Source organism: Tauraco erythrolophus, chromosome 2, assembly GCF_009769465.1.
Source record: "Tauraco erythrolophus isolate bTauEry1 chromosome 2, bTauEry1.pri, whole genome shotgun sequence".
Taxonomy (NCBI): domain Eukaryota; kingdom Metazoa; phylum Chordata; class Aves; order Musophagiformes; family Musophagidae; genus Tauraco; species Tauraco erythrolophus.
In genome coordinates this window covers 113,583,458-113,611,290 of record NC_141466.1, presented here as the reverse complement: position 1 = coordinate 113,611,290, position 27,833 = coordinate 113,583,458, and the positions used below count along the sequence as shown (strand labels likewise).

General features: G+C 45.2%; 1 protein-coding gene across 2 annotated transcripts; it reads right to left on the bottom strand.

The window, feature by feature from the left end:
• Positions 1 to 9,285: 9,285 nt before the first annotated feature.
• Positions 9,286 to 27,315, bottom strand: PSEN2 (presenilin 2). Of its 2 annotated transcripts, XM_086631768.1 has the most exons (12): positions 27,279 to 27,305; positions 26,507 to 26,569; positions 21,426 to 21,622; positions 20,488 to 20,717; positions 19,356 to 19,497; positions 18,415 to 18,482; positions 17,369 to 17,589; positions 16,419 to 16,517; positions 14,541 to 14,618; positions 12,777 to 12,890; positions 12,317 to 12,435; positions 9,286 to 10,639 (listed from the first exon to the last, which is right to left on the bottom strand). In XM_086631768.1, the coding sequence occupies exons 3-12, from the start codon at positions 21,567 to 21,569 to the stop codon at positions 10,484 to 10,486; spliced, it is 1,371 nt and encodes a 456-aa protein (XP_086487894.1). In that variant the 5' UTR covers positions 21,570 to 21,622; positions 26,507 to 26,569; positions 27,279 to 27,305; the 3' UTR covers positions 9,286 to 10,483. The 2 variants fall into 2 exon arrangements, with proteins under 2 accessions (XP_086487894.1, XP_086487896.1); XM_086631770.1 differs by lacking the exon at positions 26,507 to 26,569 and having other exon boundaries at positions 27,279 to 27,315.
• Between the last annotated feature and the right edge of the window lie 518 nt (positions 27,316 to 27,833).

The following is a 27,833-nucleotide window of genomic DNA, read 5'->3' as shown; positions in this document are numbered from 1 at the left end:
AGCTCTGCCAGTTCTGATGTTGACTGCTTTGAAGAACCCAGTGAAAGCTGGCTTCTTTAATGCCTCATACAAAGTGGGTTGAGTTCCCAGAGGAACACAGAGAGGAATGGGCCAGAGTGGCTAAACTTCTACAAACAAAAAGAGTTAGAGAACCAGAGCCTGGAAGGATCTTTGGGCCCTACAGGAAGAAGGGCTCCATTGCAACAGGAAATTAGTAGGCAGACAACTACCCTGCAGAAAAAAGTGTTAATGGAGTCTCAATTAAGCAGCTATTGGTCATGTCATTAGGTTGACAAGTATCCAGGCTATTCAGAGAACACTCAGAAATCCTCTTGCATAGGACAGGCCCAAGCTGTTTCTCCAACCACAATAAAACATACGTCACCATCCTTCTCCCCGTGTTCACACAGCTAACCACAAACCAAAAGATGTGCTGGAAATGTTTCCCTCAGTCCTTGTTCTCCAAGCAACTGCTGAGGCTCAGGTAATCTACCTCTTGAGGGAGTTTTGCCTTGTGTTCACTCATCTTCTTTAGAGGTTAATTTCTTCAGGGCAGGAGGAAAGTCTTACCTGACTACATAGATTTATGTTGTTCCGTCAGCATATTATAATAATATAGGGATGGAACAGCTCAAGGAGAAGTCACTGGACAGGTGGCTTGGTTTTAGTAGTTAACTTGTAAGTATTTCAAAACTTTGGCAGATTTCAGTGACACTGTACCATATGTTATTTACATGGCTTTATGGCCAAGAATGAGAGCAACAGCCTTGTAAAGAAATGAGATCTGAGTCAGTGGTAGATGCACGTCCAGTATCATCATAGCATCCAAATGATGAGCTATTTTTGTAATGCTTAGCACTGCTCTGATTCCTGAACTGTGTATTTTCATCCCAAAGCATTCGGGAATTCTTTGCACTTGTCCTTCCTTTCTCTCTCCTCTCACTGCAAAGGGATGAAGACAACGCTCCATTTCAGTTAGTCAGTAGGCACTTTATTTTTAAGATGATTTAGTACTGTCAGAAGGAGACAGCATGGCAGTTCTCGAGACAAATGTTTTCTGTCCATGCAGAAGACAGTGCAGGGAGCAGGATGGGTATTTCATGATTTCCCCTCCCATTTTCCTTCCAGGGCACTCAGCGAGCAGCCTTGCTCCACACAGCTAGAGAGGGCAGGGAACACCAGTGGAGAGGGCCCCGAGTGCTGCGGCTGGGAGGAGGTGGGCAGGGGTGGCCATCAGGTTCTGTGGAGGGGAGAGGACTGCTGAAGGGCTGCCTTGTCCTCTAGTTGAAAAAAAGGAGGGGGAAGAAGACACAAAAACCTTCCCTTTGCCCCTTAGGTTTTGCCTTGCTGAGAAAGTTACCTTCACAGGTGCCTCTCCGTGCCCCTGCTCACATTGCTTGCCCGTTCCGTGTCACCCAGGGAGGGGCCGCTTTGGGGAAAGAAAGGTGAGGGTTGTTAAACCATGAAGGTGATTTATTTTCTCCCTGGGTCTGCAGAGAAGAGACCAACACAGGCCTGGGAGGCCAGTGCTGGTAGCAAAGCTTAAGACTCAAGCATTTCTTGTGTCCCGCTGTTACCTGTCCAGTACAGACTGCAGAACTAAGAACTCCAGAAGTCCAGAACTACTTGGGGAAAAAGTAGCAAATCTACTTTTCAGGCATTTTTGAGGGCACCTGCCTGGATTTTTCCTCTCAAGGTTTTCTTTCACCAGGGTTTGCCCCTGCCCTCCACACACACGCTCACAGCAGGCTGGATAACATGATTTCGTCTGCCTCTGGGAGAAAAGAAGTGTTGCAAATATGTTGTCACAAACTAGAAATTTACATATAGGTAAGTGGATTTTTTTCTCTTTAGATTACGAAAGAAAACAAAACTAGGTGTTATTCCCTAGATGGGGTGATAACAAGTCCAAGCTATGAACATGTTCATCATTGCCAGAAAAAGTTGTGCAGCACGCCATGCGTACGCCACCATGCTTGGCTGTGGCTCATGCCACCCACCGCTCCCTCCAAACTTTGCCACATGGGTGCCAAGTGGGCACCGACTGCCTTGGAAAATTGGAGACAAGCCTGTGGGGGTGGAGTACATTGAGAGAAGGACAGTGCCAGGTGGAGAGGCTGCAGATAGAAGCACTAAATGGAAGAAAGCGATACCAGTCCTTGTCTTTGGATAGCGTGTGGGGCTGTGTAGGGCAAGGACAGGCACCCTGCCCCTGCCACCTTAGCAATGAATACAGTAAAACATTAACAATACCATGCTGGCCTGTTCGAATTCTCTTGTGCAACAGATTCAAATTTTACAGGTATCGAGCAAAGCCATCTTGGATGAGATCATAGGATCATAGAATGGCATAGGCTGGAAGGGACCTTAGAGATCATCTAATCCAACCTCCCTGTCATGGGCAGGGACGCCTCTCAACTAGACCAGGCTACTCAAGGCTCCGTCCAACCTGGCCTTGAACACCTCCAGGGAGGGGGCATCCACAACTTCTCTGGGCAATTTATTCCAAAGTCTTACCACCCTCGTACTGAAGAATTTCTTCCTAAGATCTAATCTAAATCTGTTCTACTTCAACTTAAACCCATTTCCCCTTGTCCTATCAGTGGACGCTCTTGTAAAAAGTCCCTCCCCAGCCTTCCTGTAGGTTCCCTGCAGGTATTGGAAGGCAGCTATTAGGTCCCCCCCGAAGTCTTCTCTTGTCAAGGCTGAACAATCCCAGCTCCTGCAACCTGTCCTCGTAGCAGAGGTGCTCCAGCCCCTGGATCATCTTTGTGGCCCTCCTCTGAACACGCTCCAACAGATCTATGTCTCTCAGAGATGAAACTGAAAAAAGCACAGCAGCTGTGCGCCTCCAGATCGTGGTATTTCTGTTTCTCCCCAGATCTGTGAGACTCAGTTAAACATTATTCAGTCTGTAATTCTTCTTTGTCTCTGGACTAGACAGATCAGTTGTTTCTGCTCGTTGTAAACTGCATTTGCTTGCATAGTTTGGTGAGTGCTTTGCCCTCTCCTCTTGCCACCTGATTGATTACTTGTACCTCAATTGATCCTGCACAGGTGTAGTGGAAAGGCTCAGTTCTCTGTAGCTTCCAGCCAGGATTCACTTTACAGATAACTAGTGAAGCCATTCACCCCCTGGGTAAACATGGCAAATTAATTCTGAAGCTAGGCAAACAGAAGCAAGTCCTTTGCCTGCATTTAGCCACTCTAAAGAGCCTTTTACAAAGGACAGAAGAGTTATCTGGAACAGTTTGCGCAGAGTTGTTCTAAACGGGAAGGCGGGCTGGAACCGGAGGGTATGAGAGAAACAGGGCTATTTCTGAACACTTTACTGGAACTAAGAATTAACACTAGTCATCATAGGTTGCTCTGCTGGCTAATGGTAAAACGTGCTGCCAAACTCAACCATTGGCTCCAGCTTTTGGCATGGCATTGCCATGTGTCACATAGCTGGAGAGCAATGAGCCACCTTGCCCCAGCCTGGAATCATCCCCACGACAGCGTGTTTTCTTTCACTGCCCTGAAAGCCAGTCCTTGTTCTGGCTTCATGGCGTCCTGCCTTGCTGTTCCAATGCGCAGCAAGGTGTGGGAGGGTGACAGGGAAAGCTGCAGGGTTTTTTCGAGTGCCTCTGTGGCAAATGGACAAACTCATAAGCTCCATCCACTCACCTGAAGGTGATTTGCAGATAGACCCAACTATTTACCTCTAGTAGGAGGAAAGCAGAGTCATTGCTACGTTTGGATGCTGATTGACCCTTTTTCTGCTTTGCTGTGGCTATCAATCCAACTCCTGAGGTCATTTGAGAAGGACTGCATAATCTGACCTCTAGTATCGACATCTGTGTCTGCATACCTGGAGAGAGAGAGAGATCTATCGGTGGCAGAACCTCCCGACTGACACGTATCTGAGTGCAGCTAAGAGGGAGACGCCAGCAGTTAATAAAAGCCTCTGGAAGGAATGACTGGACGAGAGATGGTCCAGACATCCAGGTTAAGCCTTTCATTTGACCCTGAGCAAATTATTCAACTCCTATCTGTAAAATAGTGCTAATGGCATTCTTTTGCTCTGCCGTGCTCTTGAAGCCTGACTCCTAAAGAAGAGGCTGGAAAGCCTCAGTGGAAGCACAGCAGTAATTTCAACACGCTCTGTAGCTGGGCACAAGGAAAAGAGCTTGCCTTCAGGCACAGCAGTGCCCAGAACCAGCAGTGCAGGTTCACTCTCTCATCAACTCCCAGACGTTTCTGAGATTTCTAGCCTGGAGGAGCCCAAGGTGGGAGCACAAAGATGTCCCTTTCCTACAGAAATCACACTAGATACAGTATCTAATGATGAAGCCCAGACAGTGACTACCTCCTGTGCCATCCACTCCATAGACTTCAACAACTGTCGGTTCAGTTTAACTGGTGGCCTGCTTCAAAGCATAGGAAATAGGGTTCCTTTTCTGGAAGACAGATGTTCTCGCTGTTCTTCTCCGCGGCAGCACTCCTATTTCACGAGAGCACTAAAAAGCACAACCACACGCTATAGTAGCAAAGAAGGTGACCTAAACTTTTACATGCTAAGTGCCTTTGGTATTGCTTTAGGTCCCCTGCTAGCCCTCATTTTCCCATCCTGTTTAAGTCTTTAAAGCTATAGTTGCACTACCATAAGAAGCCTGGTTAGAGAAGCCAGCACCCCACTCCTGTTTTGTAAGCCTAACTCATGCCTCAGGTATGTTTTGGTTTTTCTAGCCTTGTATCTGTGCCTAGGCTGACCAACCACAGCTCAGAGCTTCTACAGCCAAACACATTTGCTGGATTTCTGTTTCCCGTTAGTTTTCTGCACAACTCAGAGTTTGAATTGGCAGCACGATGAGTTGTCTGAAATCATTCAGTTTGTTTGCCATTTCAGTTCTTAGCTTGCCCACCCAAATCACATAGGACAGAAACCAGATATTTTTTTCCCTTATTAAAGAAGAAAGTCAAACAGCTTTCATGTCTCTTGAAACCTGCACATAACACTCTGGAAGACTAACTATTTGCACAATATTTGGGGAACAAAAATAGCTCAAATTTGAACTTCTCGGAATATCACAAAGGCCATATTTGGCAGGGGCTTACAGAGAAGGCATGTCTTTTCTGGCATGATGAAGGGGTAAGAAGTTCCTGTTGGAATAATTCTGTTAATGCTACTGGCATTTTAGTGCTACTATCTGTTGATACATCAAAGCTGTGAATAGGTAGCTTTAAAAATAATCCTGAATACCTATCTTCAGCTCCAGAGATCTTGCTTGCTTTACACCCGTTTTGAAGGAAGACTTGGGTTCTTTCATAAACAGATGCAGTTCTACCAAGTCAGGGAGAATTTTAGTTGCTTATATTTAACTTTGTAAAGATTGAAGATGGTGTGGTGTAAGTTAAAAGGTTGGATCAGTTTTCCACACTTGCTCTCACACTTTTTACAGCATTCCTAGTCTGCATAAATGCAAGTTAGCTGTGGAGTTACTCGCATTTTATACCAGGGTCAGCAAGGTCTCCCTGAAATCATAGAAACCAATGATACAGGAGAAAATAGGCCTTATGCTTTTCTTACTCTGCCCTCTTCGATTCTTCGGGCCCTGCAAGGCAGTTTGGGAGTGCCAGGCTTCACACCATTTATTTCTGCACAGACCTAATCCTAAATTGGCCTTGGGAGCTGTCACTTAGTTCAGGCTACATTTGATAGGACTTGAACAGTTCCCAGTTTTGGAAAACTTCCATTCCAGCTACTTGGCCCTGTACCTGTCTCAGGTTTCTATACTAAGGAGCTTAGCTAGTTCACTTCAAAGTTTCTATTTATTTATATCTTTTTAATAATGAGCCACAAATAGTGCTGAGCACTGACACTTCCCAAATTGTGCTCTTGGGCACCTGTCAAACAAATGTGTCGCAAGAAGGAGAAGATAACAGGTCATATTCACTTAACTCCTTGAGTACTCAGGGCAAATGTCTTGAATTTAGAGTGGGAAAAGATCGGTGACAGCAAGCCTGCAGCAAAGGGAAGGTGTAAGAAAAATGTTAGTGACTTTGTGATCGTTTGATGCCCTGATCTGATGTGGGCAGATCTTTCTTATGTAATCAAGCTTAAACCCAGCATTTACTCTCTTACACTTGCTCTGTTTCCCATTTGTAGAATGGGAACAGCTCACATCACTTTACTGGGAGCAGAGGAAGCAAGGATAAATTCAACAAGGGATGCAACAGTGTGGCAGGAGAAGCTCTGGCAAAGATACCACATTTGTCCAGGCTGCTTTCTTATAAAACAACTGAGTTCAAGAAAACCAGATAGCCCCTGGTCTTCCTGAGGGCACTGACATCATGATCTAGCTAGACCCTAGATTTGCCAGTGCCAAGAGCTGGAGTGACAGCAGTGTGCTCTCTTTTTCCCCTAGGTTAGCAAGACCTGCTGGGATAGAACAGGAGACTGCAAGTGAGAGGAGGAATGACAAAGCAGTAAGTATAATTATTCCTTTCCTTCTCGAAGATGCTCAGAATAAAATCTAATTTAGCCCTGTCTGGAGGAGCCCCTGACTTATGCTTGGGGTTTGTAGGACTGAAACTAGGGCTGAACACTTAAAAAAAAAAAATGGGGTCACTAAAACAAAGTGAAGTAACAGCAGCTCACCCAGAGCCGCAGTGCTCAGCACGGCATCACAGTGAAACCAGCTGGTTTTAAATGGATTCTGGTACAGTGTGAGCTCACTCTCACTCAAAGCCTCTCCCTTGCTGTGCCAAAACTGCGGCTGTGCTGGGGTGTGGGGTGCCTGCTTTCTCACTGCCGTGAGGGAGACGCCATGGCCTTCAGCCTCACTGAAAAACAAAAGGCACACCGCAAAGTACTTCTCCATATAGACTTACTGCCCTCCCGTGGCTGCCAAGGAGCATCTCTAATGCATAAACAGGGAGAGCAAGGACCGAGGGAAACAATAAAGAAAAATAACTACATATTCAATTTAAACCAAGACGCAATTTGAGTTACACAAGGGAGAGGAAGGCAAACACACTATGTGATTAACTGGCTGTACCTAGGAAGGCAAGAACAAAGCAGAGAAATTTACTGGTTTGGGAGTAGCACAGAGACCTCCAAATACTTTGTTTTGCAAGGACAGTGGGCCTTGAGCTATTCTTCACCAGAGTCCCATCAGTGAGAGCCATTTACTCAGAGCGAGATGATCCATCTAACTTCATCTGATTTCCCCATGGAGGAGGCTTCACTAGCAACTGCTGCAAAGACGGTACAGGTGAGCAGACCACTGCTCCTCACTGCGGTAGACACATGCTGTGACCTTGCTGTATCTACTAACCCACATTGGCCCAGCTTCAACAGTGTTTATAAAGCTCTTCCTGAGACACCTCATATTGCAAATCCGTCATTTTTCTCCCTGTGAGCCAGAAGGAGATGACATTTCTAGCACAGACTGGCTCCTTTCTGAGGGACTTCCCTTAAGAACCTGAAGTTAGGTTTTACAAATGAGACCTTGAGTATCCGATGAGAGCTGCTGTGGAAGCATGGAATGGTTCTGCAAGGAGTGTCCTGTTTCTCGTACATACTTTATGACTGTGCTGCTTGTTGTGTACTCTCTGTGGGCAGAACGCATCTCCAGCCTTTGATGCAGTAGACACTTTAAACAAAGCAACCCCAAAACAATCGAAACCAACGGCAAGAGGAAACACAGCAATAAGCACAAGCAACAACTGCTGGTCAGAAGGTGACAACACCAAACCACTTTAATTGCACATGCTTCTAACAAAGGCACTAAATGCTGCAAGGAGGCCGTGTATCTCCCACCGATGAAAAGCCTGGATGTGCACTAGGCAGGGTTACCACTACGTTTTTGTTCGTGGACTTAGCTTCAGTCTTACCTGTTAGAGATTGGTGTATGCCCAAGCCACGTTTGAGACGAGATGGCAATGAGACACTCGTTTTAGACTGGACAGGAGGAGTGGGTGTGACAGGGATCACGTAGGAAAACGCCAACACACTCCTGCCCTCTCCATTTTCACATCTTAGGCACAACCTTAACATCACAAACAAAACTTCACTTTATGCACAGGTGAAAATGTCCAATGAGATGAGAAATCACTCAATATAATTTTAAAACTTGTGTGTATGTGTGTATATACACACAAACACACACAATTAATATATATATTTGCAGTAAATACATACGAACTTTTACACAATTAAAACCACTCCAGTATATACACGATATACTCCTATGACTCACCAGGACAATACATTTTCTTGCACTGACAGAATCTGTTGCTTAGTTATCTTTTAAATTACAATTTTTGTAAGTTATGCAGAATTGCTCAGTGGAAGGCCAGTCTTTGGCAAACACAAATCTGCAGAAAACCAACAGCTCCAGTAGTGGTCCTTCAATATTTGAAGGTACGTCCCCAGTTTCTTTCAAATATCAACTCTGCTTTCACAAAAATAAATTGTTTCTATCAATATGCTACAACCCTGTTAAGCCAAGCAGGATTTTTCTTCTAGTACATATAAATATTTCACGACCTCTCTGCACCATGCAATGCAAAAGGTAAAATCATGTTTACGAGTGACTGTATTCAGATTTGGCCCCGTAACTGTTTTAGTTTAAAAGATAAAACCAAGTAAAACAACAAACAAAAAGAAAAACCGACTCTCACATAAATCGTGAAAAGCAGCAGACAGAGCTCTAGTGATTTCTGTTTCCAAAACAAACACCTTTTAGTAATAATTAACTCAGTTTGCAGCTGTTAAGACCAAACATTGCAAATGTAAGAAATGAGGACAGAAAACTAAACAAAGAGCAAAAATTAATTACTTATCCACACTGGGACACACACAACTCGTAAAAACCCTTATGCACTTTCTAAAAATTTGTTTAAATCACCTGTGTGATGTCCTTGAAAAATATCAAAGTAGATTAGCTTGAACAAGTCTATTGGAAAAAGCACTATCTTAAAAACGCGTAGTTCAAAGCCTTATCTAAAAAGTATTTTCAGAGACGAAATTCTGCATCTCTCAATGACATTGCACCACTCACAAAACTTTGCATAATGTTACATTTTGAAACGCTGACAACATTGGTCAGCTGTTAAAAAAAAACAGCTTGTTTGCGTAATAGATGCTGAAGTAAAAAGAGGAGAAAAAGAAATCACACAATTTGACTATTTCTAAAAAAACTGACTCTCGGAGTAGAAATAAAATTATTTTAAAAGGTGGAGAAAACAATAAGGTTCAGTTAGACCTGTATTTGTTACTGGCAACAAGCACTGTGATTATTTTTTTTTTTTTAGATGAACTCACTTGAAGGTGTGTAAATATTCCTAGCATTAATGATGCCTTATGTAATGTAACAGCAGGTTAAAGTTTGCACCCCCATCTTTTGATACAAACAATGACAGGGTATTTCCAAAAGAGTCCCTTTGACATTAAATAGCTATTTTAAAATTTGTAATTAAAAAAAATAATCTTTAAACAATACCAAAAACTAGGTAAACCAAGTCTTAGTCAGTATAAGAGGACTTCTTCATAAAAGGAAGGCAAATCCTCTTTCGGAGTGGTTACAACAACGCACAGAAATGAGACCAGAAATACACAAAAGTTATAGGTCAACTGATTTACTGGAGTTGCGCAGTAATTTCCAACTTATGGTAATTTAAGGATTGTAGTATGGACCCAGAAAAAGATTTCCAAAAAGATAAAATGCTGGGAGGAGACAGGAAGAAGCACCTGTCTTCCCACACTGAGGATCTGATGCACTGGAACGGGCAGCCCTGCCTTCAGCTGCAGTAGTGGATGCACTTGGAACCAGAAGCTCCATGTTTAAACATCCCACCACCAACATCCAGTCATGGCTCGCTGTGTCTCACTAAGGTCAGAATAAATAGGTATTTGAGGCAATTTCAAGAGAGGTTGTGTGCGCAGAGGCCAGCTTATGAAGTACAGCCTCACTTCCCTAACGCTCGTGACCAGGTGTAACACACTGCTCTGTTATGTGCATACTGGCTGCCACGCTTTTCTAATTGCAAGTGTGACTTATTTGCACCACATGTTTGCACAACACTTCTCAAAATTGTTAAGTGTTGGCAATTCTAGAATACAGTTAAACTTGACTGCAATTCCAGAGCTAAAACACCTTAGCTTCTGGAAGCACAGATCAGACCCTTCTCCTTTCCAGTGTCCCACACTACATACAGGTTTCCGTGCTCACAACAGCCAGTATGTACATCAGATAACATTAAAGTAATGCTCTGACATCAGCAGTGAGCCAGACTTTCCACTGGAGTCCATGAGTCCTGTGAAAAATCTCAGTTCAACATGTAACTATTAGATTTTCAGTACACATCATGTCACAGAGTTAGTGTTTTCCTTACAAATATATGGCACTAAGTGTAAAACTTTATGACTTATTCCAAACAGAGTACCATACTTCACAGCAAAGCTTTAAAAAGAATCCTCTAACTCCCACTTCTTCTAAATATACAGCTGGTGGGAGGCCAGGGTGTCCATGAATGGTCGCACAAGGTTGTCTGTTGAGAAGTAGAAGATCAAGCCAAAGGTGATGGAGATGGGAAGAGCTGGCAGTGCTTTCTTAAAAACAGCCAGTAATAAAAGAGTTAAGCATAAACCCTGCCAGAGAGAACAGAATAAAAACCACAAGGAGGTATAGTAAGAAGCCCAGAAACATATCTGTCATCCACAACCTAATATACAAATAATAAGCTATATATGCTATACAGCAACTGAAGCCTGCCCGAGCTCCCAGTGGCATGAGGTACGTTTGCCCACACCTTCATCTTTCCCACAAGCTGGCCAGGTGTTTTCTTCAGCAATCTGGAGTACAGCTCTCTGCTGAGAAAGTGCTATAAACAGCTAGTGCTGACATACAGCTGACCCCCCCGAGGTTAACTTATTTACAGATTATTTTACGTTTTGTTCTATGCCATTATGATCCAGCAGATAAAAGCACTTAAATCCTGGTGAGCTGCACAGATAAGGAGTTTCACCAGAGTTCTGATACACAGCGGCACGTACTTCTAACACCTTCCCAGTTTTCAAGGTCTCTTGGGGTAAAAAAAAAAAAAAACAAAAAAAAAGACAAAATGCAAAATATCCACTGCTGTTCTTTTGACTGGATTGCTTACTATGATAGGTGAATTCTGGTTTTATCTGGATAGCGAGCCAAGATCTGGTTTTTTTTGAGCATGTGTGAAAGCTTTTTTATATTTTGGGTAGATGGTATGGCTAAGTGCCTTTAGGTATGGATTTCTTCTCTCATCTGAATCCTTTTTTCTTCCTCCACTTCCGGGACACTAGGCTCCAAAAATTTTAACAGCCCCGTAAAAGAAACAGAATAGGGCAGTTGGCCTCACGGACAGACAAGTGAGAGCATTTTCCCAAGCGAAGGGGCCCTGTGCTGGACCCAAGGATATGGAGCTAGGTGATCCTATAGGTTGCTCTGACCTGTGAGGCAGGAAAGCTACACTCAACACATTTCAGGTTAACTCATTTCTAGTTCTCATGCTTTTAGATCCATGATCTTCACAAATGAAAGTCTTTCTGCTATCCTTAGGATCTAAGTGAGGAAATGGAGACCCAGGAAGGACGGGATAACTAATTTTCTTCTATTTTCTAAAGCTCCTGCTGTTGCCCTTCTGGTCAGTTTCCATGAGGGTGCTGGTGTAAACAGCAAGTTCCTAGTAATTGTTTTCTACCTAGGTGAAAGCTCAGAAGTGTGTGGTCATTAGACCTGGCAGGACCAAGTCCTTTAGCATTTACAGTATGATTTTCATCTGCTTTTACTGATAATTTCCATGGATTTGTAAGTCTCCTTCCTTCCTGTTTTTTCCAGCATGAACAAAAGAACAAGATAGGTCTTTATCCTCTTATCTAGCTATTCTCCTTAGCAAAAGGGAGTTAACCTTTTCAACTATACTTGCTAATCAATGTGGAATTTATAGTGTTGACTCTTGTGGCTGACAGAAGTCCACAGTCTTTAACACTGAAGGAAACACACTAACAGTTCATCTATAAGTGTCTTCTCTCGGGCTGTTTCACCCCTATCTCCACACTTGGCTCTGCTCTGAGGAGTCCTCCCTCCCAGCCCGTATCATTCAGCTTCTCCCAGTGGCTGCTTAAAGCCTGTCTTTATAGACAGAGCACTGGGCTGGGAAATCCACTGGGGTTTCTCCTAAACACCCAGCATGTTACCTGCAGAGATTTAGCAGTGCTCAGCTGCTGGTACTTGTGGCGACACCACTGTGCTAAACAGACTGCAACGGAGCTTTTAAAAGCTAGCTCACTTACTATGAGAATGGCTACAAAGCAGGCCAGCGTAGTATTCCAGTCTCCACTAGCTGTGGCAGCTGCTTTCCCAACAAGCACGCTGTAAAATATGAAGTCTCCAAGGCCCAGCTTCACACCCCCTGAAAGAAGTGGAAAAAGAAAACAAAATGTTACTTCTGCTCCTCCTGTTCAGCTTCCTCCTGAATAAATTCTTGTTCCCTGGGGAGCAGGTGAAGGTTCCTGCTTAAATTCTCCATGTAAGCCAAGGGATGTCACTGGAACCATAATCCCAGAACAGATACTGCAGCAGCAAGAAGTAATACAGAGTCATACTCAAAATCTTTGTTTGCTCAACAAGTCACAACTCTTCAAATTAACTGCAATTAGGCCAAACTGGGTAACAAAGTGTTAACCATAACGAGTAAGAACATCAGGCATTAACTCTGACTACACTGAAAACAAGGTATGAATCTTCCCTTACTTTCCTCCTCCTCAAGCTCCTCGAAAGAAGTGATGGGACGGGTCGGAACAGGACTCCTCGTCTCCGACATCTGACAGTCTGAAGGACTCCTGTGGTTCTCTCTCCCATCCTCAGCTTGGTCCCACAAAAACAGGCCAAGAAGAACAGACAAAACAAAAGAAACACAAGAGGTAGCCACATTTATAACTTGTTTTAATGCATGAAACCCACGCTTCTGTGAAGCTTCCCTGGAATGAGTAAGCCCTTTGTTTCTTGGAGGTGTGATCATCAGGACCAGTTCAAGCAGAGACATATAGTGGCTTTGAGGAAAACTCATGTGTTATTATTTCAAACAGTCAGAAGGGTACATGTCCACAGCTGCTTTGGCAGCTACCCAAGAGTTCAATGGCTTTAACAAGGGAGTACATAGGCAGAACTAAGCTTTGCTCTGCACAGGCTAGAATGACATGTAAAACCAAGTAAACTTAATATGCGCTCCCACATTGTTATATCTCTGGGATGGAGGTGCTCAAGTATTCCTTAACTGATAGTATGACAAAAATGGATGACTAAGAGGACTGCCATTTATAAGAAAAGTTCCACCTTGAATCACATTGACAGAGGGGCTGCGTATTCACATGTGGTAAATGGACACATTTTGTTGTTCACAGATTTAATTTTTATTTTGGTCCTGTTAAACACGTCTAACAGAGCCCTTGGTAGTGCTTTTGGAAGCAGCCGATCTATGATCTAGTACTTTATCCGACAGTTCCTATTTTTCAGAAGTGGTCATACAAACTTTCCAGTCCACATCAATCTGACAGCATGCTGCCGCTGCAGATGTGAGCAGCCTGTGATCTGGGACACACAGAGCTTCCACAGTGGCATTCTGTATGCCTCAGCATGTAGTTCGCTCCTGCTCTGTGCCCAGTTTCAAAGCAGGATTGCGTCCCTGCAGTTTGTTAGTATGTCAGCTGCTTTATCCTGATATAAACAGTGTGTTCAGTTATCAAGCCCTAGCATACATTTATCGCTTTAACGTAAAGAGGTTCTGTCATCTTTGAAGCACAACAGGGCCAGATGGGAAATCCTCCCAACACCACAAGTCAGATTTTATTCAATCATCTTCAGAATTGCAGTTTAACTTGCATTTCGATAAGATAAAAGCCAAGGCACAAAAATTACCACGGGACCAGCTAGAATGTAAACTTGGAACACATCAGTTACTGTTGGGTAACTGCCCAAACATAAGCCTTTACTGAGGGGCAAATGTAAAGACGTTCATTTTCTTTGGCATGGTAAGCCATACTGCACTTACAGCAAAGTAAAAGCACGTCTGTTCATTGGCAGTGACGTGAATGCAACGCACTGCAAAGCACTTAAGTTCACCAGCTCATCAGCATTATATTTATGAGTCCATGTTGTAACTGACCATCCCCAGCTAGTAAAAATATAAACCCCCGCTAGCCCACTTTCAGCTTTGACTTCAGTACATCTGAAGATGTGTGTTGGACAACACTTTTGTTTGATTTTTTTGGTTGGTTGGTTTGTTTTTTAAATAAAGGCAGCCTGAATACTGAAGCTTCCTACATCATCCGGTCATTTTTACTGCCAGTCCTAACAGCAGTTTTCAGAACATCACCATGTCCTACAACTAATGTAACAGCACTGGAAAAAATATTGCACCCGTCAGGGTTCAGGGGCTTACGTTTACTTGCAGTCTCAAACATACACATTGTTTCCATGGGACAGTGCTCTGTACAGAAGAGCAACATGCAAGCAAACCTGCATCCAACGTCTGCTGATTTGGTCCTCTTGCTGCTGTTTCTGGCTTTGCCATTCCAACTGTCCACATCATAGCAGCTAGAAGAAAGAGAGGAAGTAATCGGTGGTGTAAAACATCAGTCACTACAGCTCAGAGGAGCTAAGTATTTAGCTGTCCCTAAAAATGTAAACCCTTGCCCCTTTAAATGCTTTTAAAACACTCACTCCTGGTTTGTTTCCTTAGGTGCTTAGAAGGCAAGGTGGGACAAAATTAAGGCAGTGCATTCATTCAGTTTCTAAGAAAGTCCCAGAGCCCAAATAGCTAAGAGTCAGTATAGTCTTCTCTGTAGGTTAAAGAAAGCAAAAATCCAGAACTAGGGTCCTCATCTCCTTTGTTTTCTTCCTGGCTTCTGACCTTTCTCTTCAAAGAAAGCAATTGCCCAGGAAAGGATGGTAGTACAAAAGGTAACCAGAGGTTAACGTACACGGCTTACTCCTCATGTTCTGCTAAAGGTAAAGCACACAAGCCAGGGACATGCAGGAGTTGTCAGAGTGCCAGTTTTCTCTCTGCCTGTTTGTTTTGGTTCTTTCCTGTCAAAATATTGGCTGTTTCTGGTTTGGTTCCAAGAACAACTGAAGGGTGTTTGGGGGTTTATTCTTGAGATGGATCCCTAAATTAAAAAGGAATACAAACCATTCTGAAATCAGTGGAAGGGGACTCAAATCAGCTGTTTGTTTAAGCATGCATCAGTCTTCCTGTTTTTATAGAAGCTAAACTAAACAAAATAAGCCAAGGCAAACACAGTGCCTGCTTTTCCACTACAAGCTCGGCCAAGGTGATGTTTTTGCATCTAGAGGGAGCCACAGAATATGGTCTTGCAGAGGAGACACTGACGTTCTGCACAAGAAATTTTTGTTCAGTATTTATTATTTGTTGAATTGCATTCTCCTTTAGAGAAACTCTTGTTTGTTAACTAAAACATGCGAGAACCTTCATCTAGATTGTCTCAGGTCACTGTAACAGAATTGCCAGTAAAAGGGAGGTCAGCTGAAGCCAACAGAAGCTCTGCTTGGAACATACAAAAACATTTTTATAACATTAAATGCTTGGGGAAAAAAAAAGATCAATTGGGTTGTAGGCATCCTCAGCTTAGCACCCAACATTTGGAAACATCCATTCATCTTACAAGCAATGCAGTAAAACAGTCACTGAGGTCCATGAAGCACTTGAGTCCAGGTCCCATGAGTGTTGAGTCGCCTGCCTTCCAACTGTCTTAATCTTGAGCACATACATACCTTTATCAATAAGAGCGCTGGACACCATCATAGTTAAACAGCCCAAGAAAGCCAGGGAAGAGACGTCTGATTTTGTTTGCAGGGCAATACTTGAATAGAGCCCTTTACAAAGCGAGCAGCAGCAACACAACAAACAACAAAGCAAATATATTCCAAGCACTGACATCCATGCAGTGCACAGAGCAAGAGAGGGCTATAGGAAGAATGGAACCTCATCACGCGTTTAAAGCGTGACTATAAAGCAAATGCACAAAGAATAAGTGTATCGAGCGACCATCATCTAATAACAGAACTTTGCAAACACTGCTGTCCATCTAATACAGGTTTTTGTATGCAGAACAAAGGGGCATGTTCTGCACTGTATTCACAAAAGGATAAATAACATTTCAGCTTCACAGGGCAAATGTGGGCTCCCTTTGGCTAATTACAGTTAGCACCATTGTAACTGACAAACAAGGCCTTCTACAAATGGTCTGTTCCACGACTTACGTGTGCACCAATCTTAAGGCAAGGAAGTCACTAAAATAGTGCTCTTTGATTTGACAAAGAAATAGGTTGCGAGTTTAACCTGGTTAAAAAAATTAACATTTTAATCTTACTCACAGGAATATATTAATGCAGGAAAAATGGGCTCATTTCTCTCCTGTGCAGTTTCTACCAGCATTCTCAGTGGCCCCTTGGGACAGAGAACAGCCATCAGATCTGCAACGAGAAAAGGGCCAGACAATCTCATCTCGAATCATCATGCACATTTTACATTCTTGATCATTAAAAAGCTACTCTCCCCTCAAAATGACATCTATCAATATTAACTGGATGATTTTCTGAATGGCAGTCTCTGCCACTTTGCATAACTCTAACTGTTCTAGTCCCTGAAGACATCGTTCACTTAAAACACCATCCCCAAGGCTTAATGTAATAGTAGGAGTTTTCACTGTGCTAATCCTATAAAAAGCCTCTTGAGAATATCACATTGTTTCTTTTAAAGCAGATGACAGCATTACATCGAGGTGTTAAATTTAATTAGAGAAGGACCGGGGGTACTTTGTTCACATTCCACAATCCATTGCTACGTACACTGACTCTGTGTTTCACATGAAAGAAGGCCTTATGTCCAGCTCCTCTTTGCTTGCCCTCTCTCCCATCAGAGCTCCTCACCAATCTGAATGTTACCTCCCGGCTGCCTGTTGTTCTGCAGGTTCTCTTGAAACTTATAACTCATACCAAAATCCATGATGTGTTGATAACCATAAACGAAACCTGTAAGACTATCAGGTTGCTACTGATAAAAATGCAGCCACCCCACATGCAGTCAGATGTGGTTCAGTACTTCTCTGACTTGGCATTCCACTTTGAAAGACGTGGTAGAAGTACAGTACCTATGTGAACAAGTTAGCAAGAGACAAACCAAGGAGTCAACTTAATTGCCCATCTGCCTCTTTCTAAAGCTGTCAGCACCATGAAGTTGTTTTTTTCAATGACATATACAGTCCTGAGATCACCTTGGAGTAACCTCTTGGAGCCACACCTTGAGAGTCACAACCCAGACTTACCATAGACGGAGATTGCACCTAGAATCACCCATGCTGACCATTCAGGTAGATATTTAATGAAAACTAGTGCCATCAGAGCACTGATCATAATGAGATATGCTTGCTGGAGCTGCAAGGGACCTTTCCAGTGTATGCATATCATTCCAACAGCTCCAAAATTCCAGATGATTAAGATCAGAGTAGGGTAATCCATGGCCACATTGTAAGTCTTCAATACTTCACTGGAAGACAACGTGGAAATTTAGCTGAGCAATAAAATCAACTGGCACACAAAACATCCTACTAGCTGTAGTTAAGCAAACAAGCCTCCTGCTACACCAGGAGGAAGCAGAATAGAAGCAGCTCTCATCCTGAAAGGGGAACCTGCCTCGTGGCCAATTGCTGCTCTTAGCATTCCATTGCCCGTGCAGGAGATGGACGTGCTGTGTGTGCAGACAAGCACCACACTGCCTCAATCCTGAGGTCAGCAGCGATTCCAAGGGTTTGAGCAGGCAGGATTTCAAGTCTTAACTGAACATAGGCCTGTGCCTACACGACTACTTTGCTGCAGACAGTCACGTAAGAGTCATCCCACCAAATGCATGATGCTCGCTGTTGAAGTCAAATAAAAAAGTTTTAAGAGCGTCACCAGCAGGTTAGAAGTTTGGTTCCATCTGAGCTGGGAGCTAAGGGAATGAGCTTGAAGTGATGTAGTCTGAGAAAAAGGCAAGGCAAATCTGAGAACCAACTCAGCACATAAAGTTCCTTTCCACCTGCTTCTCAATGTATAACTCAGGACCTCTGTACCACAAGGTTCAGCCTGTTCATTTCATGCTCATAGTACCACTTCCCAGTGATTTTGTAGGGCAGGCTCTGCAAAAATCAGGCACTGCCTATTAAAGACCTCATTTTCCATTTTTTGAAAAAGAAGGCTATCTTATTCTAATAATTTTTAAACCTCCATTTGGAGAAGGGAAGACATTCCTCTCCTTGTTCGAGTTGGGGATTTTCTGCAAAGAGGTGAAGGAGCCCTGAACTGCCAGGTTACCTGCACCATTCCCACTTACCCGAGATATATGTAGGTGAAGAGGAAGAGCAGCATCAAAGAGGACAGGATCAGCCAGCCATGGATGAACTATCAAGAGCAACAAGAGACAGTGATTGAAGGGGCTGTTACTCTTCATGCAGGTCGCAGTGCTGCACGCACTACTGACAGAGCTCCCTATTGTCCAACAGTCTCCTGCACTCCTCCAGTTTCCAAAGACCTTGCCTTCCTCACTGCCAGCAAGGGAGGAGGGACAGCCAGCTGCTCTCAGTTCTCCCAGACTCTTTCATTTTCTATGCTATCCCTTAGCGTCTGGTTTTGGTTGGGGTTTTTTTAGGCCCTTTCCTATTCATTTCCGTGGGTATCCATACTGGCTCCTAGCTTAGACGGGTAAGCACATTCTGTCTACTTGGCAGAGAAGAGAAGGGGTTTGCCCAAGCTATACAATAAATCCATCTCAGTGCCAACTTTAAAAAGCAGCAATGGCCAGTGGTCAAATGCTGGGCTAGTACTACCTGTAACTCCCTGGGCACCACCAAACCTGAACATGTCTTTCTCTCCAAGCCCTGTCCCCTTCCACCAGAGCCTCCATAGGCAGGGAGAATATCAGTTCCCACAAAGCTTGTCTGAAACTTCTTAAGAGAAGGCATTCGCAGTAAATGGTACAACTTAGTCCAGAAGTACAAACCACAAAACTCAGATGGAGAAGACTCAGACCTGACCAACACAAAGTAGCAGGCCTCGTTTTCAAGAGCCTACCATTAGTGACAAAATAACAGCAAAGCATATTTGGGAGCACAGCTCTACCACCACTGACAAGGGCTTCTGTACAATATGATTCTTGCTGTGACTAAGATGTGAACTAGCCAGTGCACTGCCTGTATTTCTCACTGACACACAAGCCCCACTTGAACTCAGGTTCACAGCATACAGGTGGAACAGGCTGTGGCATGAACGGTTTACCTTGTAGCAGCGGTATTTATAGAGCACAACTAGGAACACGGTCATTACAAGGATGACACTGATCATTATGATGGTGTTCAACACTGAGTTCAAAAGACGCTGGCCCACAGATGGGGTATCCTCACTGAAAGGAGTGTAGATCCTGCAGTATAAAGCAAAAGCCAAATAAAGTACATATTTAGTACATCTAACTAACTGCCCCAAGATAAAACCAGATCTCTCTGTGTGGGAAAGAAAGGGAAGTATAACTGCCAAGGACAGTAAACATGAGATGTAGGCTCTGAAGGGGCAGGGCTCCAGTTAATTATCAGCTAAAGATTAGTGGTCTCTGTCAAAAGCACATTCCTACAGAGAAGCTCTGGCTGGCAGCACTATAAACACAAAGACCTAGAGTATAAATTACTTCATTTAAGTTTAGTAACTTCTCTCCAGGCCATGAATTTGTGTGTGTTCTGGGCCCTCTCCATGATAACCCTAAGGATACATCTCATGTGCTGTTCTGAAAGTGGGGAACCCTTTCTTTCCACACTTGGTAGGAGAATCTTGGACTCTTTTGTCCCTTGTCATCATCCCCCCCCACCTCCCGTTTTGTTCCCTTTGGTTCAGTTCAAGGGACCACAGTCCCCATTTCTCCACCCGCTGCGTGAATCACAATTAGATCCCCAGGAGTGCTCTCACACACAATCAGCAAGAGCTGGATGGAATTACGTCTCCACACCATGAGTCCTTAGGAACCAGAAACGTCATTGGGAAATGAGACACTCATCCAAATGAACATGCTATTCCCTGACTGCTGCCAGCTAGTGGGTGAACAGACTAGGAGTTCAGCCTGGGCCTTTTTTCGCTGCAGTATGAAGCAACTTCATTCTTATGCTGCTCACGGGCTTCGCTTAAGGTGCCCTAATGACGGTGCTAACGAATCAGTATAACGCAGGTATGGCAAAACTTACACAGACGAACGCGGCGTATTTTAGTAAGATCTTTGTATGTTTACGCCGCCACCTTTAGCTGTATAAAGGTCCTCCCAACCTGCCAAGGGAGCACTCAGTGTGCACAGACGTGCGTGCACGGAACGTATGCGTAAAGCTAGGGATGCCACGTACTCAGAGGCTGTTTTGAAGACCCGACTTACAGCTGCCCGTTTTTCTCCGTATAGAAGCGCACTGACTTTATGGTGGCGACGACAACAATCATACAAAGGGTGACAGGCACAAAGAGCATGATTACATGCTTTGCTCCATATTTCAGAGTTAGTTCCTCCTCTTCATTTTCCAAGGCGCTTTCTCTCACTGGAACATGCGAGTCAGGCGTATCCCCATCAGCAACATTGTTAGGGCTACGGCTGCTACCTGTTCGCCTCTTCTGAAAAGAAATATTAGCAAATATGTAAGACACTTCTTTTGTTTGTGTTCAAAGCTTCGTTCCATCATATTTCAACTTATTCCTAATAGGAAGGTACCAACTGAACAATACAGTTAGAAATTCTATTACAAACAGGCTGCAATGGAGTTTTTGAACCAAAACCATGAATATCTAAGGGCCTCTTCAAGTGCAAATATATAGATGGACATATGCACATGAAGGGCAAGGTGCACAGAACTGAGATAGAAGAAATGTCATCTGAGGTGGCGTAAGCTTGATCGGTTCCTCCTCTCACAGCAATGCTACGCTTGCTTTGCCCTGCTGCTTTGCTGGCAGCAGAACTAGATTCTGTTCTAACACTTGCTGCATTTGACCAGAGCAGACAAAGGGTTTCTGGCAAAACAAAAAGGCTGAAAAGGATATCCTGCAAGAGTCATATGTGCATCAGGTCCTGATTAAAAGCCTGTATCTTTACCAAAAGGAAGGAAAAGGGAGGAGTATATATGAAGATAAAAACGGGGGGAAAAGTCACAGTGGAGGAAACAGGAATAGGGACTGCTGCTGCTGCCTGAGAGAGTGACACCAGAGAAACAACACTGGGCAAAGCCAATCCTGGAAGCCAGTCTGCTGGGAGGGATGGAGGGGTAGCAGGACTACATCTATCATCATACCCCATTTGTTCACTCCCCAGGAAGGACGCATACCTACCCTATGTGCCTGCGCTTCCCCTGCCTCTGAGGCTTGCAGGCCATCCTGGTAGGAGGGTACTGGAGGGCTCTCTGCAGACATCAGGGATGTTCTCTCATTGCAAGGCTCCTCCTCGCTGTCCGAGTTGTTCATGAATGTGATCATTGTCGCTTTCCCAGAGAGCACTCAGGAGAGGGACAGCCAAGCACTACTCAAGGCTGAAGGGACAAGCAGAGCAAAAGGAACAAGAAACAGTGAACACCACAGTACAAACAACTGGAAGCCTGAAGAGGAGACATAATTTCAGCAAGGAGGCTACACCACGCTATATAACTCCGTCTCTTTTTAGCCTGGCAGCTGATTTAGCCTGCTGCCACCCCGGACATGACAATCCTTCACTTAGAGTCACAGTGACTTTTGCGGTCAGGGAGAAGAGCAAAATGCAGCACTGAAGCAATTTAATACTACTTCTTTGCCACAGCTTTCACAGTTGCTGCCTCTGTTTCCCCTCTCCCATGAGTACACCTTGACTTTCACAAAGAAGATTTCTCAGTGCTTAGTGTTTGTTTTGTGGGGGCCAAACAAAGCTTCACCTCAAGCTGCTGGCTGCCTGCTAGAAAGCTAAGAGAGCTCAGCTCTTCCACAATGCTCCAGCAATCATCGGCAGGTAGCAGAAGTTTCTTTGTAACCTGGAGCCTTGGCTTTACATAAGCCACTAACCAGGAGTTACATGGTGTCTTCCCTGTTCCGATTGTTTATTAACCACATGAATTTCATAAGCAGTTCTTCTCTTTGCCCATGGACAAGGAGAGTGTAGAAAGGGAAAGACTTGTCTCCTTAGGTGAGCCACTTTTTTTTTTTCCCCTTATGTTGCCTTGTGATTAAAAGCGAAATCACTGGGATGGGCAACAACTTGGAGTATAAAAGTAGGGGCTAGAAATGTTTGGCCTCTTTCTACCTACTACTGTGCTTTTACAAGCAAAGCAGTGGCACAGTGCAGAGAGGAAAGGAACAGCCGTTCTTTCTGGATACCAGAGAGAAGAGGTGCACTGCCCTCGGTACTGCAAAACAGCCTTAAAGCCAGGATTTCAGGAAGGTCTAAAGGCAGGTGATAGGAAAATTCCTTTTAGCCTTTACTAAGTCAGCTTAACAAAGCAACTGAAGTAAATAAGGATAATTCAGTCACCATCTGATTCCCAGCCACCTGTCCGTAATCAAACCCAGACCTCTAATGCATTGTAAAGCTGCAATATCTACAAGAACACCTCCTCTCCTCTGCAGTATTTCACCCAAGTATCTTGTGAGAAAGAGCCTGTGTGTCTCAGGAAACATATCCAACTCAGAAGAGGAAGCTGAAGAAGCCATGTGACTTGGACGCAGTCATTTACATCTGAATCATGCATTCACAGTCCAACCAGCACACTGTGCTGTCTGCCAGCCAGCTTGAGAGGTCGGAGTGGATACTTTGAAGATCTGTGAGATATTCTGGCTTCTCACTGAAGAAACTGAAATTCACTTTGGAGAAAGGACAGAGGGAGAAGTGGGAGATTCTCCTTTCTTTCACAACCTCCTCAACACATCTGGCACCTTCCAGCAATTTTAGAATGTCAACTCCATCTGCCCAAGCGAAACATTTTTCAGCCATCTGCTCCTCCCCTGCCTTCTCTTGAAGCTTTTTCGTATCATTTTGTTCCTCTTTTAGTGATAAAAGCAGTACAGTTACAGGAAACAAATGCAGGGGCAGCCATCAAGCCAGGCCTGTCAGCTTCACAGTAATACTGTGTTCTTACTCAGTGAGTTGCCCAACACCTGCATTTGTGTGCTTATTTCTTGCAGAGCCCAACATCTCCACTCCATGTGCTTAACATACTCTTCTGACTGAGCACATGAGGACTCACAATTTATAGTTGAGAGCTTAGATTCTGGTTCAGTTATAGGAATTAGGCCTTTAAAGTCGGCTACATGAAGTCATTCAATCCTGAGATACTTCTGGATCTGTGAACAGGTTAAATGATGCATGCCATGGGATCTGTGACCCATGGAATTTAAATAAGTCTCAAAACCAGCTACTCGTGTCAGAGACCAGGAAAGAAATAAAGATTTATTCTCTTGATAGTCTGGGGCCAATATTTAGGTATTAATAACCCAATGAAAATATTAAAGAATTTTTTCTCTCAGTGTTTATTAAAGTGCCACACAATTTTTGCTACATGAACAAAGCAATTCTGCAGAAGATTTAGAAGGGACAGCCAATTAGCCTGCTTTCAACACCCTAATTGTGCCCACTGGAGGAGTTAAACCAATAGAAAAAACACAGTTCTAATTACTAACATCCACAATTACATGGAAAAATCATCTCATGTTTTTAATACAGCTGCTTTTAAGCTACACATTTTCTGCTATTCTCCCTCAACAAGGATATGGACAAATGCAAAGACACAACGGTATTTCTGGTCAGCAGGCAGACTCAGACCTGAAAACAACTTTACCATCCCTTGTTTACAAGGCTTTGGTTTCAGTGAGGGATGATGAAAACAGTCCTCAACTTATCCAGGATTTTACAGGAGCTCCTGTGGCAATCAGCCCTCAACAACTCCTTAGATGCTGTACTCGCAGCTGCCTTAAATTGAACTAAATATGCGGTCCAGCCAAAGGGGTTGTCCCATCACCCTCAGTCTCTCTGGTGCCAACACCAGGTGCTCATCAGCTGTCTAGCTCTTTTGAAAAGACAACAGGCACTTGTTTTCCTTTGCTTTCACAGAGCCAGGTTCAAGCAGGACTGCTTCTCAGGCTGGCTATGTGGGCACTGGCACTGGGGCTGCTCACATGAGGAAAAGGGCACGCTGGGCCATTCCCCTTCCAGAGGGGTCAAGATTTACGGTGGCAAGCCCTCGGCTCACTCCCAGCCAGCCCACCTTCACCTCAGGTCTGCAACACCCATGGCAGTATGGCTCTTAGCCACGCTTAGCTTAGCTTTGACACACAGTTTACAGAGGCAGGAACACTGGCCCTCCCTCTCTGCCCCACCAGGGACCCAGCAGAGAGTTTGTCTAATGACACTATTTATTCATCAGAGCTGCACTGTGAACTAGCACCAAGGCTGCGCTGGCTGCCAGAGAGAGCTTTGGTTTAAGCAGTTTGTCCTTCAGGGGAGGAAGGACCCACCTGGTCACTTTCATACCCATGTACCCAGCATGACAGCACCCTTTCAGCTGAGCAGAGTGAAAGAAGAGAAAGCCTGGGGACTTGCTTGCCAAACAGAGAGCAAGCCACAGAGCACCAGGCAACCAAGAAAGTGGTGGCATAAAGCCACGCTTTTTTCTGATATCATTTTGCTGGTTAAACTAAGGGAAGAGGACTAGCAGAGATGATTTCTGCTTCCCAAGGATGGTGGATACCCCATAATGGAAAGCATGGGAACCTTCTTTCCTACTCATGCGCATGACACCAAATACATCCATGCATACTGACTGTGTTTTCCTAGGCTGAGCTGAAAAAGGGGAAGGACAGTTCAGGAAAAGGAAAAAAAAGGAGAGCTGAGATAAGCATGATTCCTTTCTGGCTATAGCAACAGGAGGAGCTTTTGGCAGGGGAATGCAAGCTGTATCTGTATTTACAGAAAGCCATAGAACATGGTCTACCAAATAGAGTAAACAAAGGAGATGAACAACACATGCCAGACCATCATCAAACTGACCCAGTAGGTTGCAGGGTATCAGGCGAGGCTTTCCTCTTTTCCTCTCAGATGGATTCGAACCATTAGGTCCCGTTCAAAAATCATAAGAAGTTTAAGAGCCAAAAGACCACACTCTCAAAACTGTAGGGCAAAAATGAAAGGGGATGAAAACTAGGTCAGTAGTAAGTACTACTTATAATGGAGCAGCTGGGGTGGGAATAGAATGACCCCTGCTTTACAGCAGTCTCATGAAGGCTGCAGGAGTCACCGCTTCTCTCTTTCCAGATGTCCTTCGTGAAAGGGACCTCTTTTCCTCAACTGCGATAAATCAGCTTTATGGATTTTGATGAAACTGGGCCAATTCTCACTAACATTAGGATCTAGCCTCGGTTTGCGTTTTAATTTCATGCTGCAACATCACTATGCTGCAAACGAACCTAAATCCTTTGCTTGGCATTTCATCCATTGAAAATAATACCAGTACAATATACAGCACAGAGCAGCTGCTATAGGCTGGCAGAATACTTAATAATCCACTTGAGAGTTAAAATTCCTGCTTATACATATTGTTCTCTTTGATGGCAATTAGACAAAGAGAATCAGTGTTCCTTTGCTATATTTAGACCAAGAGAAAGCTTTGGGCTGAACCATGAGCCTGATGTCCTCCTAAGTTTCAGCTGTAAATACGAAGATGAAGAAAAGTTTAAGAAAAGCTAAGTGGTGGGGCCAAAAGGATTTCCAGGTTCTTGCCAATAAAGCCAAAACGTGCATGCTGCCAAAATGACGGGGGACTTGGAACACACCGTCTCAACTGTCAAAAGAGAACTTGCAAATGCCATTCACTTTCAGCCCCAGAACACAAAAATAACAAAACACGAGATACTATGGGAGGTTGTAGAGATTTGTAGCCCTCTTTCTTCATTTTAGGGCACACCAACATAGCTGAACTGGCACTGCTTTCCTTCACCCCACAAAAAAGGCACAACACATAGCCCCAAAGGGTTATTTTGCGGGCAGAGCTGAAATCCGACCCTCCCCAAGAACATCGGAAGGATTATTTTGCCAGCACTAAGCCCAAATACTCTAGCAGTATCTCCTCACAGCATAAAGGCGCTGCAGCCCTGCAGACCTACTTACACCAGTAAAACCTCAGAGCCTGGGTCAGACTTCACGTGCAGGAGCAGCTACTCACGTCGCTGGCCCTAATACCGCCGAGGGCATCTCAGCCAGCAGGAGCTGGAGGTGGCACAGCAGGGACACCCAAGGACACCTGTGTTGGGGCTGTGTTCCCGTCTCCTACCCGAGCGCCTGGGGCACAGGGGGCAACCAGCCACGGGGGCGAGGAACCCCACAACTCTGGAGACCCCAGTACCCCCTCTCCCCATCAGGGCCTGCCACGAGTTGCTGGAGGCACAGGTGTACACACCGGGGCTGGGTCACCTTCCGTGTCCGTCCAAGCACATGGCCAGCCTGGCCACGCATGCAGAGGCTAGCAGAGAGAAAGAGAGACAACAGGCACTTTCAATAAATTGCTTTTTAAAAAAAAAAAAACAACCCAACCTGCCAGTCAGAGACTTTGCAGGAGGCCAGAAGACCTTGCACCCATGCAGGCGTTTTCCCCAGCTGCCCTTTCTAATGCTTAAAAAATCGGGCTGCCATTGAACGTGTGCAGGCAGCACTTCCAGAAATCCTGGATTGCAGGCAGGAATGCCACCGCCCAGGACAAACACATACATATATATTTATATTTTACATACATACAAACCACGACACAGCTACAAAGATATATAGGTGTGCATATGCTTTATATATACACATAACATGCATATATATAAAAATATACATATAAACGTGTATACACACACACACAAACATATAACTTCCACCAGAACGAGCCAGCAAAGCTGCCCGACCTCCTCCCCGCCCCTGTGCCGGGCCCCGGCGTGGAGCGGAGGGGCCTCGCACGGCGGTACCGGCGCGACGCCCCCGAGCCCCACCCGCACGAGCGCCGGACACCGAGCAGGGCCCGTCCCGCCGGGAGGGCGGCCGGAGCCCGCGGCGGCCCGACAGGGACGGAGCCGGAGCCGGAGCCCGCGCCCAGCCCAACCCAACCCAACCCAACCCCGCCAGGGACGGGGAGGGAGCGGGAGCCCGCGCCCAGCCCCGCCGGGGCGCCCCGAACCGCCGCCGCTGTTTACCTGCTCCCGGCACGGCACACACTCCGCGCGGCTCCCATTGGCTCCGGCGCACTCTGGCCCCAGCGCCGGTCAGGGGGAGGAGCGCGCCCGCCCATTCGCCGCAGCGGTTGTCGCTCGGCGGATGTCCCCGCCTACTAGCCACTCTTCTCCAATGGAAGAGAAGGGTGGGGAGAGGAGCGGCCAATAGGAACGGGGTTCTCCCCGCCCTCCCCCTGCGGGGGTGAGGCAGGCTGTGAGGCGGCGGTGGCGGCTGAGCCGCCATGGGGGTTGTAGGCGGTGCTCGGGGCTTTCGGGGCACGGAGAGCCGCAGCTGGCCCGGGGACTGGGTCTGCTGGGTGTACTGGGCTGCCGAGGGGAGCTGCAGCGCCCGAGAGAGAGCTATGGGGTCCGCAGCCGCGCGCCGGTGTCAGGGCTTCTCGCAGCAGCAGCAGCGAGGAGGAAACGGACGGCTCGGCCCGGCGGGGGCCGCGCCTGCCGGCTGCCGTCCAGTGGCCAGGCGCTGCCATAAGCGGCTCTGTGGAAACACTGAGTGTAGGGATAACAGGAGTGAGCTGC